The sequence below is a fragment of the Chironomus tepperi genome, unplaced genomic scaffold, assembly GCF_022539635.2.
Source record: "Chironomus tepperi strain 1889 unplaced genomic scaffold, CSIRO-AGI_Ctep_v1 contig_100, whole genome shotgun sequence".
NCBI classification, from domain to species: domain Eukaryota; kingdom Metazoa; phylum Arthropoda; class Insecta; order Diptera; family Chironomidae; genus Chironomus; species Chironomus tepperi.
This window is the reverse complement of record NW_027226222.1, coordinates 1,529,131-1,545,336: the sequence shown is the minus strand read 5'-3', so window position 1 is coordinate 1,545,336 and position 16,206 is coordinate 1,529,131. Positions and strand designations below refer to the sequence as shown.

The 16,206-nt window shown below is 28.0% G+C and overlaps 1 protein-coding gene and 1 long non-coding RNA gene across 2 annotated transcripts in view; both read right to left on the bottom strand.

Annotated features, from left to right (window-relative positions):
• Positions 1 to 2,471: 2,471 nt before the first annotated feature.
• The window catches only part of LOC139087283 (uncharacterized), a 40,083-nt gene continuing 26,348 nt past the window's right edge, over positions 2,472 to 16,206 (bottom strand). The window contains exon 4 of the long non-coding RNA XR_011544114.1: positions 2,472 to 2,762. This is a non-coding gene — a long non-coding RNA (uncharacterized lncRNA). The remainder of the gene's footprint in view (positions 2,763 to 16,206) is intronic.
• On the bottom strand, positions 10,261 to 13,081 carry LOC139087305 (uncharacterized). The gene is made up of 3 exons (XM_070636084.1): positions 11,818 to 13,081; positions 10,924 to 11,338; positions 10,261 to 10,619 (listed from the first exon to the last, which is right to left on the bottom strand). Exons 1-3 carry the CDS (start codon positions 12,008 to 12,010, stop codon positions 10,301 to 10,303), a joined length of 927 nt encoding a protein of 308 aa, XP_070492185.1. The 5' UTR covers positions 12,011 to 13,081; the 3' UTR covers positions 10,261 to 10,300.

The following is a 16,206-nucleotide window of genomic DNA, read 5'->3' as shown; positions in this document are numbered from 1 at the left end:
ATGAAATTTCTTCTTCAAATTACACAATCAACCGCTTTAAAAATATCTTTCGACAACCGCGATAAATCTGTAATAATAATAATAATGAATGGAATGTTACTGATTTAATCAGGAGGAATTCTTTTTCATCACCGTAATTTTAACGTAAACATTCGATTGTTGATTATCATGGAAAAGCGTTGAAAGCTTCCAGTAAACGTTAAAAAAAAAGTTATTTTATCACGAAAAAAATCTTCCTAATTATAAATTTTTCACATTAATCTCTATAATTCACATGTGAATTATATTCTATGAGTAAGGTATTTATGGTGTATATCCATAAAAATCGCAAGCCGTGACAATCGTCCCATTAATTGAGCACAATTTCATATTACAACATTAATAATTTTCCTGTCATTTTTCTTCTTCATCCACAATTTAACATTAACTCTCGAGTATGACATTAAAAACTTTGAAATGTTGTGAATATGCCGACTTTAACTTCATGTGATGTCACTTCAATGGGCTTCAGAATCACATTCAACGATAATATAATGATTTTTAATGATTATTCTTGTAAGCTCTTTCTCGTGTGTGCTTAAATGCATCGAATCATCTAATAATCCTATAATATCGTCATTAATATTCATGAGATTGCTTAAAGGCACAAGTGTGTATCACATCCCTTGAGATGATTCTTGGTATGATTTTATTTTGTGCAAAATATTTAGTCTTGACTTATAGTCTTGACTTATATTCTGAAGTTCTGGCCAGCAGATATTGAAATTCTGTAGGTAAAACTGCATCCGCAAAGGTACCGGTCAGGGCATGTTAAGATTTAAGTTTGCATTCTGCCAAATCTCAAATTATTCCCCAAAAGTTAGGGATAGGATGGAAAAAGCAAGAACTTGAGTTCGATTCCTATTAAGGACAAACATTTGTTCCTAGCAGCAATTACTATCATATTGTCTGTCTGATGGCACTGGCTGATATGGTCGATTAATCCCAGTCTGTTCTCTCAGTATAAAGAAGCATTTCTACTGTTGTCACTAATTAGTGCCAATGAAAAAGGGTTCGGCCAAGAACACAGAATTGCAGTTTTCTACTGTACCTTATAGTTCGTCCATGACTGAAGGCCTGCAGTTTGGATGAAACCCAACTAAGAATCAATGAAGATCACATAACAGCCTCAATTATCACTCGAACAAGTCAATTAAGAAACATTCTGACGAAATTTCCCACAAGGCAAATCGCGCTACAAGCAATGAGTAATGAGAACTGCTGAATGAATGACAAAGTTGTTTTGAATAAATTGTAAATGGATTATTTGTAGTCAATTTTTCATCTCTGCTGTGTCATATGCTGTCATACGATTTATGTTTTAATAAAGATGTCTATGAATCATTCCCTTAACGATCTGCGGCTCCTGCATTTACAATCTACAAACCAATCTCTCTTTTTCGATGGAAAATTATATGTCTATAGCATTAATTATTTAGCCATTAAGTCACTTAACACCAAACACATTTTTCTGTACTTCTGGGCTAAATAATTGCAATTGCAATGAAGCAATACAGCACAACGTGAACAATTAACAATAACCGTTATAAAAATGTCTCTAAAAGCACTTTATATCTGTAGGAGTCTATCCGGAGAAGTTTTCTTTTCTCTTTCGTATATTTTTGTGTAGTTTTTGCGATTAAACATTTTGTTGTCTTAAAAAAAAAGCACAAAGCAATGGCAATGGTAAGAAGAAGTAAATAAGGTTCATTAGAGAAGCTAAGAAGACTGTGGGATAAAGAAGAAGATTAAAAGGCAAATCGATGCAGCACTTTCGTAGTTCAAAATGTGTATATATATATACGAAGACAGGCAAAATTATCTGACATGAAAAAAAGAAAATAAAAAGGTAAAGTAGAAGATATAAAAAAAAGATTGGGAAAAGTAAGAGACTTTGCACAAAAAGAAAAACCGTTAGAGTGAAACTTATTGAATCTCAAATGTAGGCATATTGTCGTGGCTGCAATTTTTTTTTATATATGCGCGCGAGATCGTTCGAAAAATAAGACTGGTAATGAAGTTTTTAACGACATTGAATTAATGCGCATTTTAGAATTAATCGAAAAAGGCATAATGATGAGTTAATTGAATTAAGTACAACGGTCAAGGTTCGAGTCCTAATTTCTGACATGGAATCTTTTCCAAATTTATCATTTTTTTGGATGAGCCTTATACTTCACAAGAAGAAGTTTTCTAGTTTTTTGAGACTTTTGTATGAAATCTTATACTTCACAAGAGGAAGATTCTTATTTTGAAGACCATTTAATGAAATTTTATACTTCACAAGAGAAAGTTTCCAGCTTTTTCTTTGCTTATTTTGACATCAAACCAAATCTGTGTCCTCGCATCACCGACTAAATTAATCATTTGCCGACAGACATAGTGCGGACATAGGCATCAGTTCCTTTTATGAAAAATGAGCTGAAAAATTGTCGCGTTTCATTATTATTACCTCTCCTCTACATATCGTAAATATTGCACGCATGTTGTGTACTCTCATGTCGTAAATCAATTGTTAGCGCACATTGTTGACATTGAACTTGATTCCGATGGATATTATGTAGGAAACTGAAATACGCATACAGTAAGTTTACCTGCAGAAATCTTTCATCTCTCTATTTATATTATTTTGAGAATGGAATTTAATCCATTGAGTAAGCAGTAGTAGCCTTCTTAGAACCAGAAGCTGATTATTCCCATGCATTCTCATGTCATAAGTAATTCTGCGAATGAGAAAAAAAAGATAAAAAATGGTTAGAATGAAATTAGAGAAAATATTTAATGATATCCATCTATGGACATCAGGTCTATAGTAAGATTTATGGATTATTGCTATGAAAACAATTTTCCATATCCCACAATAAATCAACATTCAACATATTGCGATCAGTTTGTTTCGAAAACCAATGGATATACATATTCACGTTACATGGTACGAACGTACGTCCGTATGGATGGATGATAATCGTATTAGAAAAACCTAATCAATAAATTTTCTGCCACATTTAAAAGTTCACATGAAGTCAATCGTTAGCGATTCTTCTTATTATTCTATCTCATTTCCGTACGTTGAGGTGTAAATGGATGAATATAATAAACTTCAATATCAGCCGACGACTTGCTGACTAAGAAATATTAATATTTATGAGATGAAAGTATCCCATCGGCAATCTTGCTATGTCTCCGATTGAAATATTATGACGTGCTTAAATTAAATCTTATCTTGCTTACTATATTGCACCTACGCCTTTAGGTAGGTAAAATTACACAGAAGAGTTAATAAAAATCTGTGTGTGCAATTACTCATCACAATATGTGTCAATAATCTCGGAAAGTGCACTAATGTGGAATATTATCTATCCCTCGGGCATGCGTTTTCATTCGACTAAATTTTATGAACGAAAAAATAAAGATTTAAGTTAAATATTTTCATATTAGGCAGGTATATGTGTATTTATGTGTTGGAGCTGATAAATATACAGATTCCTATTATTATTATCATGATGATGATGACGATATGTAGTTATTTACATGATAATTAGTTATTTATAAACTTTTTTTTATCATATTCGTGTATGAAAAATAAAGTTTTCATCATTTTGGCACGTTTCTAAGTTAGATTAGTTTACGGATTAAATCTGAGTTGGCCGATTATTAGGGGAAATGGGATTTTTAAGCTCCTGGAGATTTAGAGTGTGCTGATAGTTAGTAAATGTTTAAGAATGAAAGAAAATCAAAATTGTAAAGAATACGTTAAAAAAAATTTAAATTTGGTGATAAAAAGATGCGAACAAATTTTTGAAAACCGTTGAAATGTATGAAATGATGCGAAATTTCAAATTTTTGAAAACCGTTAAATTTTGAAATTTGTTACAAAATGTAATCCAACCCATTAAACAACACTAAATATTCCTGTAGCTCACACCTTCCATCACATTAATAAAATTGTTTTGTTTTGAGATTTCTAATCTTATCCTTTAATCTTTATTAATCTCATGGCTCTGCAAAATTCAAAAAAACATAAAAATTTTCTATTTCATCTCATTCTCTCATCAACATCTCAAATTCATTGCTCAAAACTTTTCATCCCCACACTCACTCTCATGACTGTCATTGCTGCCTCCTTCATTTTTTGAAAAATAACTTTATTATTTTTATCATAATAAAAAATATATTTTTTATGAAAAATCAATAATTCAAGTCTGCCATTCAAGAAGAAAGAAGGAGAAAGGAAGAACTTCCTTATGCCCTTTAAAAATGATACATCTTTTCATTCACATAAATTTTACTCCTTTCTGTATGGAATGGTAGTTGTAAATTATATAGCAGGTAAAAAATTAGAAATCGAAACGTTTATGTGTATACGTACAGCACATTAAACCTTATAATCATTGCTTCTTATCAACAAAAAAAATATATATTTTAGAGTAAGGGATGGTAAAAGATAAGGCACAAATAAAACTTTTATGTTCATTGTATGATAAAATATTTAAACAACTTTTTAATGTTTGCTATCAAACATGAACAAAAAATATTTTTTAAGCTTAAGGAATTTCATTAAAATTTAATTATCATTTTTAGTAATTTTCAACATTGAGTCGAGCTGTGAGCAGTAGAATATGAAAATTTGTGACAAGTCAGCAATGACAAATCTCGGGAGGATATAAAATAAGGAATGGGAAATACGATGATAATTATAAAGAGCTTAATTCCTCTTCCGCTTTTTGATACCACGAAATGGCACAAAATAAAATTTAGGACACTTGTGTCACTTTTCTTAATGCTCTCATGTCCAGTACTCGTTTGTTTTATTAATCTTCTGCATGGCAAGCTGTTAAGTTTGGTTTATGATGTTCAACAATGTTTAAAGGAAAAACCGTTAATAAAAATATTTGAATTTAATTTCAACATTTTGAATGTTTGAAAGTCGTTATTTTCTGAATTTTCAAAAGTCGTTATTATTTGAAATTTTGAAAGTCGTTATTTTTTGAATTTTTGAAAGTCGTTATTATTTGAATTTTTGAAGGACGTTATTTTTAAATTTTTGAAAGTCGTTATTTTTTAAAAAAATTCATAACGGCTTAATTAAAAAATAGCAAATTGTGATTCGAGAATTCATCGTTTCTATTCAATTAAGTTGGATGTTTACATTATTCATTAAAAACATTTCTGTTCATAATGTAGAGCACTTACAAAAGGCTGTATTTATTAGAAAAATGAACATTCCATTTTAATTACATTACAAAATTCTTAATTGTGTCTTTGTGTCTTTGTACCACTCTTATCATTAATATTATTACAAATTTTTAATTCAACAGACTTCGCTAGCTTGTCTACACAGCTATGAATACTTAAATCGATTCTAATGAATGGTTTACTAAAACACGAGTATTGAGCATGCCACATGGAAAAATTTTTTATATTTTTTTACAATAACAATGACGACTTTAAGCAGCACAAAAGCAGATTCTTAAAATATTAATTGTATTTTTAAATGAAATAAAACGAAGCAAAAAACTTTTGCTTTGTCTTCAAAAAAATTGAAGCTATGAATTTAAAAATGAATAATTCAAGAGGGTAGAAAAGTAAATTATTGATTAATTTTTGGTGTATACCTAATATTCTTATTCATATCAAGGCTGAATCTTAAGTATCACACTTAGATTCTCTAAGCAATATTGTGTATATTTAAAATACACATGGGAACGAGTATAAATTTCCTGTGTTAAACTAAATATTGTAATATTTATGCGGTGTATAGTTAGGTAAATGTATGAGGCATAGTGTGCGAAATAAATAAAAAAAAAATTATATATCTAATTCATATTAAAGCATTTATAGAGCAATCTTTACCATTTAATCTCTCACTATTAGAAAAAATTTATGAGAATATATATTCTAGCATGTTTTTGAGGAAGTTAACGAGATCGTTTTGAACATTTTGGTCTTAACTGTTAGGGTTTATGAGCTAACAATTTAATTTTATTATTTTATGCTAATTTTTACTAAAACACGTGGAGAGAAAATTTAAAATAATGATAAATGAAATGTTTAAGTATTCATACAGCTCTAATTTTGTAAGCAGCTGATTCTTGCCACTTTTTTGGTCAAGTCGACAGCATTTGAGATACAAAACGAGTTAAAACTACAAAAATATTCTAAAAATACTTTTCGAAGTGAACAAAATTTTAAACTTTGCAATTTAAATTTTTCTTAACCGTTAGAATTTTAAAATAGACAAAAATCATGATTTAATGTGCAAATTTATATTCTAATCCAGTTTGGATGACTTCGTTACTTCTTTCTTTTTACTATGAATGTATACAAGTAAATTTGTATCGTAAAATTATTATACATATATTTCTTATTAAGTTATTCAATAAACTAATACAAATTTGTTTCTCGTACATATTTTTTTATTTAAGATAGAAAAAAAAAATCATCTATTTGCTTTTTTATCTCGAAAGTTGAAAGGAGAAAAGAAAAGAAAAAAAATTTATTTGAAAGTACACATTTGTTATAGATTTATACAAAAAGTCCGAAGAATAAAAAGCCGAAGTGCTAAAATGTGAGAGCATATTAGCTGTAGAGAAGAGAGATACATACCGATACTTTTGAGATGTGATGATGAGAAGCTCAAAAAGCATTTCATTAAAATTAATTTAAAAAATTCTTTTTTTTTCTCTCATTTCTATTCACTCAAATATTTATTTTTTGGTCCGATCGTTGAGCCTCTACTGCTTATAATATTTTTTTTATGATTTTATTTAATACGTTTGACTAAAAAAAATCAGAATCTCTTTTTTACGATAACTTAACAAATGCCATTAAAATGGCAGCATTTTGTTTTTATGATAAAAAGCCATTCGAGTTTGTTGGCATTTCCTCGTTCAACTTTTGTCACAAACATTTTAACTTACAATCTTTTTTTTTTTTCAATAATTTTTGTTTAAAAAGTAGAAAGAAAAATATAAAATATAAACTAGACTGCAGGATTGTAAACTCATTTTTTCTTCGCTTAAAATGTTATACAATGTTGAAATCAATGTAAAACATCGACAGTAAAATAACACAAATAAAAACGATTATTTCTTTTTTTTAAAAAAAGTAAAGCTTTGTAACACAAAATATGAAAGAATTTTCAACGACATTTTCAGTCGTTATGCTCTTTTTAAGTCACTTTGGATTAATTGCATTAATTTAATTGAATTTCTCAAAATCAGTTAATTTTCAAAATTCGCTGAATTGAATTAGCTGAATTGAAATTTGAATTTTTGAAAACCGTTAAAATTTGAACTTTTGAAACCCGTTAAAATTTGAACTTTTAAAACCCGTTAAAATTTGAACTTTTAAAATCCGTTAATTTTTGAATTTTTCAAATCTCAACTATTTGAATTTTGAATTTCCAAAAACCGTTAAAACTTAAGAACCTATTTATGCGTCATAATCACATACAAATTGTAACAACTTTAACAAATCTAGTCTTAAAGTCGTTTGTTTAATAGTAGATGTTAAGGAATAATAAGAAATATGAGTTATGAAGAATATCAGAACTTTGTTTTACTTCTTCTCATCAACGTTCTTTTTCATACCTTTCCACAAATTTTTGATGTATTAGTTTTCCTTTTTCTTTCTTTTTTTCATTTACATGTTTTCTTCTTTCTGTTTTTATATTCAATCTTTAAAATGCAAAAGAAATATTATTTAAAAAAGATACATCATCATCATTGAGAATTCAATGAATTTAATGAAGAAATAGAGACGAAGCCAGAGAGAAATGAATAAAAAAGTTTTTTTTTTGGAGAGTGCGTAAATATTTTTTAATGTAAAATGATGAAAATTTATATTCTTTTTTGTATCTCATTGATATTATGTCGCATTACAATATGTCTCGATGTCATACATCAATCACGAGGGAGTAGCTGCTCATAACTTAACGAGAATGTTTTAATGTAAATATATCATTTTCAGATTGTTGCATAATATATTATATTAATGAACTATGTATATGAGTGCTCAAGAGATTTTGTTACATGATTTTCAATGGAATTGAACTTTTTTGTAAACTAGTAAAAATTTGAATTTTTGAAAAACGTTAGAATTTGAATTTTTGAACACCGTTAGAAATTTGAACTTTTTAAAATTGTTAGTTTTTGAATATTTAAAAATAGTTGGTTTTTGAATTTTTGAAAACCGTTGATTTTGAATTTTTGGAAACCGTTACAATTCAAATTTTTGAAAACCGTTATCAATTGAAGTACTTTATTGAATCTGTACAGCACACCCAAAACTTTGCTCATAATTATTTCCCAGCCTCCACCCCTTCCCGCAGAAAATAAAAAATCCACTTTAAAGAGAATAGAAATGAATGAAGTAATTACACTTTAATTTATGTTCTCTATCATACATAGACACACACATGTGAAGATATATGTAGCGAATACATACCAGTATAAACACATATCGAACTGCAACAGAGAACTTTTTTTGAAAAAAAAAAAAATTTAATTAAAAAATATTTTTATAATTGGATTCCATCAACATTGTAGTTCTTTTTTTATACATTAATAATTAAAATGGTATTTTAAATGTATTTGTATTCTACGTAGTTCCATTACTGATAAAGATTCTAATAAAAGATTGTAAAAGAAAGAAAAGAAACAAAAAAATAAAAGTTAATGTCTTATCGATATTTTTATCAGTATTTTTTTATTGTTTATTCTTTTACTAAAATTTCTCTCATTCTTAATAAAACTTTTTTCATGTTTTCATTTATTTTTCGTATTTATTAAAGTACCTATATAAGAACATGTGCCCGAGTTACAAAGAATTTTGCATGAAAATCAGAATCGTGGGAAATTTTGATGCTGTTAACAACTTTTTTGGTGCTGAATAGAATTTTTTGAAAATTTTCTATTTAACGAAATTTTACAATTCAAATTTTGTAAATGTTGCTGAAGTCAGCTCAATTCAGCTACCAATTAAGTATGTTGTTGCTGAATTCAGGACAAATTAGTTCAAATTTGCTGACTTTTTTATTGAATGTGGACTGAAAGCACGTTTTTATTAAATTCAGTCCAATTGTGCATGCTGTTGTTTAACTTTGCACAGTGTTATTGAATTTATCACAATTTTGTTGAATTCAGCAAACTTAAACACGTTGTTGCTGAAATAAGCACAATTGAAAACGTTGCTGAATTTAGCAAATTCAGGAACGTTGTTACTGAATTCAGCACAATTAAGCAAGTTGTTACTGAATTCAGCACAATTAAAGCAAGTTGTTACTGAATTCAGAACAACAAACAAGTTGTTGTTGAATTCAGCACATTAAGCAAGTTATTACTGAATTCAGCACAATTAAGCAATAGTTTACTGAATTCAGCACTGTTCAGCTTCAAAAGTTAATAGTAAAAAAGTAAATATTTACAAAAATAATGAATCTAATTCAAAACTATTTTGACATTGATTTCGACCAAATAGAAACAAATATTCGCAAGTAACCAGTTCAACAACCCGGACCAGGTGATATTTCATGAAAAGAAGTGAGTACCTCGGGACACATTTTTATATAACTTGTGTAACTTCTGTTAAACGACAAAAACAAAAATGAAAAGAAGACATAAGACTTAAATCATTCTACCTAAAATTAACATACTTTTAATAATCATTTTTTTCATTCTCTCTACAATATTGTATGGATATACTGTATAGCATGTAATAATAATATGAATATTTGTTAATTATAGAAATACATTTCATTTTTCTTAACTTTACTTTTACTCATTCTCTTTTGTGTTGTATTGTGTTGTTGACTTTATGTCCGGAAAAACTAGTATGTTAGTGTTCTGCTAGTCAATAACATTTCAATTAAATTATAAGAAATGAAATATAAAATTGTATGTAATTTAACTTCAAAAAAATAAATAATAAAATAATCGCTTTTTTGTTCTCGAATAAGCTTGTTGTAGCTTTGTATGTGTAGAATAACTTATAAATGTGAATGAAAAAAAAAAAATTGTGAATCATGTCTAGAAAATTTTTAAATGCTAAATCAATAATAATTAATGAAATAATTTCTGTTTCGAGCTATTATTGATGTTGTTATTATTCCTTTAATATTTGTTCGGTTGGCAATAAAATAAAAAATTGAATCAAGGGAGAGAATTGTAGGAGAGAAGCAGCTAAAGAAAGGAGAAATGTATTTTATAAATCGATGAGAAATCTTTTATATAAAAAAAATTTATTTTTATTTTTTTTTTCATTAATTTAGATCTCGTTGGGCTGCAAATATTTCCATAGTTATCCGTTGCATAACATCTGTAGCTTTCTCATCTGATAAGTCAGCTAGCGATGCAGCTATAAATTGTCCGAATGCATTATATTTATTGAATTTCTTATCCAAACTTGAAAATCCATCAAACGGCGTCGAGGTAGTTGCAGCATAAGGATGCTGTGGAATCATGGTCATTTGCGGTGGACCATTAGAAGAATTATTATCAACGGAATTTGTCATTTTATAACTTGATGTGGAGCATGCATCGTTACCGTTTTTGGCACCATTGGCGTTATTATAATTGAATCTGGAAAGATGTCAAACGTAAGGTAATTGCTCTATCGCGAAGGAATTGAATGCATTTATCATGAAACAATATAGATTCGTCTGCCAACTCAATTAACGGAAATTCAATATTTGAATTTTTGAACTGCAATTAACATTCAAAATTTTTGAATTTAAATCAACCGTTTAACTATTTACGGATGCAAAGTTTACTTTACAAATAAATTGCAGACAAAATACACTTGAGGCAACCACACTTTCGTGTTTTCCTTTCCTTATGCTTCATGATAATGCAAATATCAAATACAAAAAAAAATCTTCCTTACATTTGATTATCTGAAGAATTTTCATTGAGTATTGGAATGGCTTCAACCATATCGAGATCCGAATCTTCTTCATTCTTAATTTCAGTATTTAGTGACTCCGATCGATCCCTAATCAATTTGGATAGCATCGAAATGTCACCATGGAAGCTTTCATTGGCGGAAGAATTAGCTTGACTTGACGTCTCGCCTCGATGATCAGACCGAGCTTTCTCAGCTGCCTCGGCATCTTGTATCTTTTTAAGCATCTTATACGAGCGTCTTTGCTTTATGTGACCATCAAAAAATAACAAATATTTGTACAAAGGCCACGATGATTTAGGACTTGGACCTGTCTCTGATCTTACACCTTCAATCTTTCGCTTCTCGAGATTATATCGATTTCTTAGCTGTAGCATTCGATCTTTGAGAATTTCAACTGAAAATTTTCATTTTATGATGTATTGACATTTTTTTTTGAATGAAAAGTTAGTTGTGTTGAATTCAAGACTCAGGGTGCGGAAATGTAGGAACTGAATAATAAGTTTGAAACTGATTAAAATTGAGTAATTGTCTAAATAGTTTAAATATGTTTACGTTCAAAAGTTCTATTTACATTTTATATCACTTAATCAATCTACTAAGGAGCTTAATGGGAGTTAAACAACTAGTAATAAGCACAAAATTGAGATTCTATCTGACAATTTTGAAAACAAAGAAGTTTGTTTACATTTGATTGTCAGCTGAATTCGCTGAATGCTGAATAGAATTTCAAATATTTAACGGTTAAAATTTGAAAATTTCGGTTAAAATTCTCAAAAATGTGCAACATAAATGAAATAAAATCAAGAGTATGAGAGATAAATAATAAGCATGAGATTTCCGCATCCTGAGTTGAAATGATTCACATGTTCATACCTTTATATCCTAATTTCATCGAAATATCATTCCATGCTCTCTCCGAATACTGTTTATCTTTGTAAAATGGATTTCTTTTATCATATAAAGCCGGTGTACGAGCATATAATGTGATCAGATTGATATCCAAATCACCCATTTTGCTTGTATTAACCATATTGTAGTATTGTTGTTGTTGCTGTATTTCGTTCATAAAATTTAGTATTATGGTATCCACTTTGATAATATTCTCATTCACTTAATTTTAATTAATTTGATCAGTTTATGTGTTGTATACAAATCTTTGCTCGACTGTCAAAAGTAATGTCTATATTTTGACTGCATGAGTGAGAGAGGAGTAATCAGCATGTAGTATAATGTATACACAGTGCTTTGTGGTGATTGAAAATTATGTTAAATGTCACAACAACGTGGGTAACTCACTGACAGCACTAACAATATTACCAATCTTTCTTACTTTTTTTTTAATTTTTTTGTTCTAGATATGTACGCTGCCTATACTAAATTAAAATGAATGTATAAAAAAATTTTCTCTCTTCTGCGTTAAACTTAAAAACACGACTATTTCATACAAAGTTTTTTAATATTCTGTAGAAAATGTCTTAAAAATCGAGACTTCGGATTTTTCAATACAATTATTATTATTCTTTCTCTCTTACTCACTCACTTGCCTCACTAATACAAAAAGCATTTTCTCGAGTAAAATAAACGAATGTTAATGGATTTTATTTATTTTTATATTTAACTTTTATTTTATAGCTCTCCGTCCGGTATATTAAATCGCTTTAGATGTATTGGTAGAATTCTCAAGTTATTTTATGGTTTCTTTCTCGGCTCTTGTCTCGTCTCTCTTCCCAAAACCAAAAAAATATTGTATGTATATATATAAAAATTATTATTTTTTTTTTCTTTATTATTTGTGTATTATTCGTATTTTTCGTTCATGCCATTAAAAATTATGAATTTTAAAGGTGATTATGCTGGTTTCTTTTTTTTCGGTTCTGTTCTGTTTTAGATTCGAGACTATTCCTGTATGTGCTATATTCTACTCTCTTAAAATAATTTATTTAATTCAAAATATATTTTAAAATTTTAAATTTAAAGCAGATGTATGCTGTAGTAGTTTTATGCTAAAGGGGATTTGAAATGCGACTAGTAATCAGTCTTCTTCGTTTTCTCTTCGTCGTCATTCATTATATTTTATTATTTAAATTTATTACTCGTTCCTCACAAAAATTCTAAATATGACTAATACTGATATGTTGCTTGCTTCATCGTCTCTTAAATTTTAATAATTTTTTTTTTTTTTTCGAAAAAAAAATAACCGAACATTAATGCTAGATTGCTTATGCGCATGTGTGTGTATTTGTGTATTTGGGAAATGAGTATAGGGCAAAAAATATAAAAATAATTTTTAAAACTTTTCTTTTATATTGTTTTTTTGGGTTTTTATTATACGCTTCCTTTCCATTCTCTCTAACTCACTCGCTCGGTGCTTGCTTGCTTGTTCATTTTGGATTTAATAATTTTTTTTTATATTTTCGAGAATACTGACTTATTTAAACTAAGGTTTATGTATTTCAATATTTCTTGCTTTAAAAGCAAATGAAAATCTCAATTGTAGTCGTGATAGTTTCGATTGTATTGCATATTTAAGCTTATACAATATTACAATTAATTTTTTTCTCTTCTTTTATTATTCAATTCAATTTTTTTTTATTTCTTTCTTACTTATTTTAAGATTTTTTTTTCTTTATAAATAAATGGGATTTGAATTATAAATGGGTGTGCAGAGACGAAATGAGTGGAATTTTATTATTTTCATCATTATTATTATTATTATTGTTAAAATAACTAATCAATATCTTTTCATTCAATCTTGATATTATCGGTTTATAACGGTAATAATGATTTTGAATTCAATCTATTTTCTGCTGAATTTAGAACTATTTTGAACTATTCTGTTGAGTTCAGCATTTTTTCAATTCAGCTTTGTTCAATTTAATTCAGCTTTATTTAACCGAATTCAGCACTGATTAATTGAGTTCAGCTTAGTTCAATTGAATACAGCTATTTTAAGTTTGGTTCAGCACTAATCAGCTGATATCAGCATTATTCACCACAATTTAGTTGAATTCAGCACTATTCAGCGCTTTTGACTAAAATGTCAAATTCAACGTATTTTGAAAATTCAAAATTTTAAGCTTTGCTTTATTTTGAAAAATGTTCAAATCCGTTCACAAATCAGTGATTCCACCGATTGGTTGAATTTTGAAAATTTTTACTTGAATAATCCGTGTTCTTTAAAATTTAATCATTTCCAAAATGACATTTAATTCAGTTGACACTTCAAGAATACCAGATAAACATCTTTATTTACTCACTTAATATCATAAACAGCATTCTAATCAAAGCAACTGCTGTTAATTAAGTTATAATTTTGATTTTAAAAATTTGTTTTCACGTGGATTAGGAATTTCGTTACTTATACTTTTTTTCAACAATGAGAATTTTTAATAATTTTAGCTTAATAGCTTAGTTTTGAGCCCTAATAAGCACAACATAAGATGTATTAGATAAGGAACCATCGATTAGACTACCAAAGAAGCTTTAAAAGTGTTTAAATAGTCTAAATTTTCGTTTTGAATGATGTCAAAAACAACAAATTCCAAAAAAAAAGTATAAGTAACGGGCATAAAAATGATATATTTCAATTAAAGTGTATTAAAGGTACTAGATGACATAAAACGATAGTAAATAGGTAAATACTTTAAGGCATTAAAAGTAGTGAAAAATGAGTTTAAGAGAAATATCAAATCATCGTTCACAAATCAAAAGAAACACAAAACAATTTAAGACGATTAGCGAACACTTTTGTTGTGATTAGATAAAAGCTCTCATATTCTCTTGTTCTCTCTTTTCCCTCCTCACATGTGTAGATAAAAAGACAATGCTTTCGGTTGTTCATAAAATGCTGTATTTTGATTTCGTAGTGAGGATTCAAGCAACAAAAAGTTTTTATGCTTTAAAAAATTAAATGAACATGTTTTGCAACAGAACTACTATCTGTATGAGAAATTCTTAGTGTATATGTTAAAAAAAATATCTATACAGTGCCAAACTTAATGACTTTTTTTTATATTTTAAAAACGTAAAAAGCACACACAAAATGGAAAAATCGATTTTTGTTTTATGAGCCAAAATATATAAAATTATATTGCTTCATTTCATAAATTTACCGTTAATTCTCTCTTGTCTGAGCATTTGCATTTGCCAATATTTAAAATATTTACATGCTAAATGACATTTTCGCTATATTTAGTCATTAATTATCGTACTCAATAAATTGAATTAATTTCTTTTTTATATTTTAAAACTCAATAATGAAATTAAAATTAAATGTCAATTAATTTGTGTCGTTTTGCTTTAACTAGACATGTCAGTGCAAAATCAATAATTAATTTATCAATTTTTTTTAATAACTAACTAAAACGCATTAGGCATGCAAGCGAGATAAGTTATTGACATAAATGTGGATTGTGACGGGTTCTAAGATTCAAATTTAATTTTTCTTAATTTTATGGACAATTACAGAACAGAAGAGTGTTCATCTGCAGTGCAAATATTGGTTTTGAACAAATTTGCTATTGAGTTAGTCACTAATGATGTACAGAACTTACGTTTTTAAGGAAATAGGAATATGACTGAACTTTAGTGTCACAAAGTAGGCAGAGGCCAGGTCTGTCTGAGATTCAAAATAAGCTTATAATTCGCAATTTCATTTCAATTTTGAAAATATTGTTTACATTTTCTTGAAGTTCAAAATTTGAACTTTAAATATTTTATGACAATTTTTGAAAATTTAACGTTTTTTTTGTAGATTTCTTTGAATCAATTTGTTATTCTTATTAATCATCATAGTAAACAAGACATCATTTATTGAAAGATCATCTCATCAAAAATCATATTATAATATAATTTACGTCATAAATGCTCATTTTTTTGTTTGGCAGTGCCATTAAAAATAAATCTAAAGTAAAAATATTTTCTATTCATATTTTCATAATATGTATGGAGATATTTTTATAATTTACGATGCTGCTTTCTGTGCATAACTGAGTGAAAAATACGATTCAATGACACAAATTTTGCATAAATTGAAGCTGAAAAATTTAAATTTCAGATGTGAATAGCGAGCATCATTGTTGGTAAGTGAATTACGATTAAAAATTTAGAGATTATTGTAAACATACAGTTCAATTAAATGCCCCAACACACATTTTCTTTTCGTCTATATCGATCAATGGAAGTTCAATGGCCACTATAAATGTTTATGACAGTGTGTGCCCGGCGATCACCCGAAAAAATAAAGTATATAAAACAAGAAAA

What these genes read in the sequence shown, in the direction of transcription:
- LOC139087305 (XM_070636084.1), bottom strand. Translation starts at nt 12,010, where the DNA reads ATGAACGAAATACAGCAACAACAACAATACTACAATATGGTTAATACA. An exon ending in GATGAAATTAGGATATAAAG is followed by an intron (nt 11,339 to 11,817) that starts GTATGAACATGT and finishes GAAAATTTTCAG; the next exon opens with TTGAAATTCTCAAAGATCGA. An exon ending in AATTCTTCAGATAATCAAAT is followed by an intron (nt 10,620 to 10,923) that starts GTAAGGAAGATT and finishes ACATCTTTCCAG; the next exon opens with ATTCAATTATAATAACGCCA.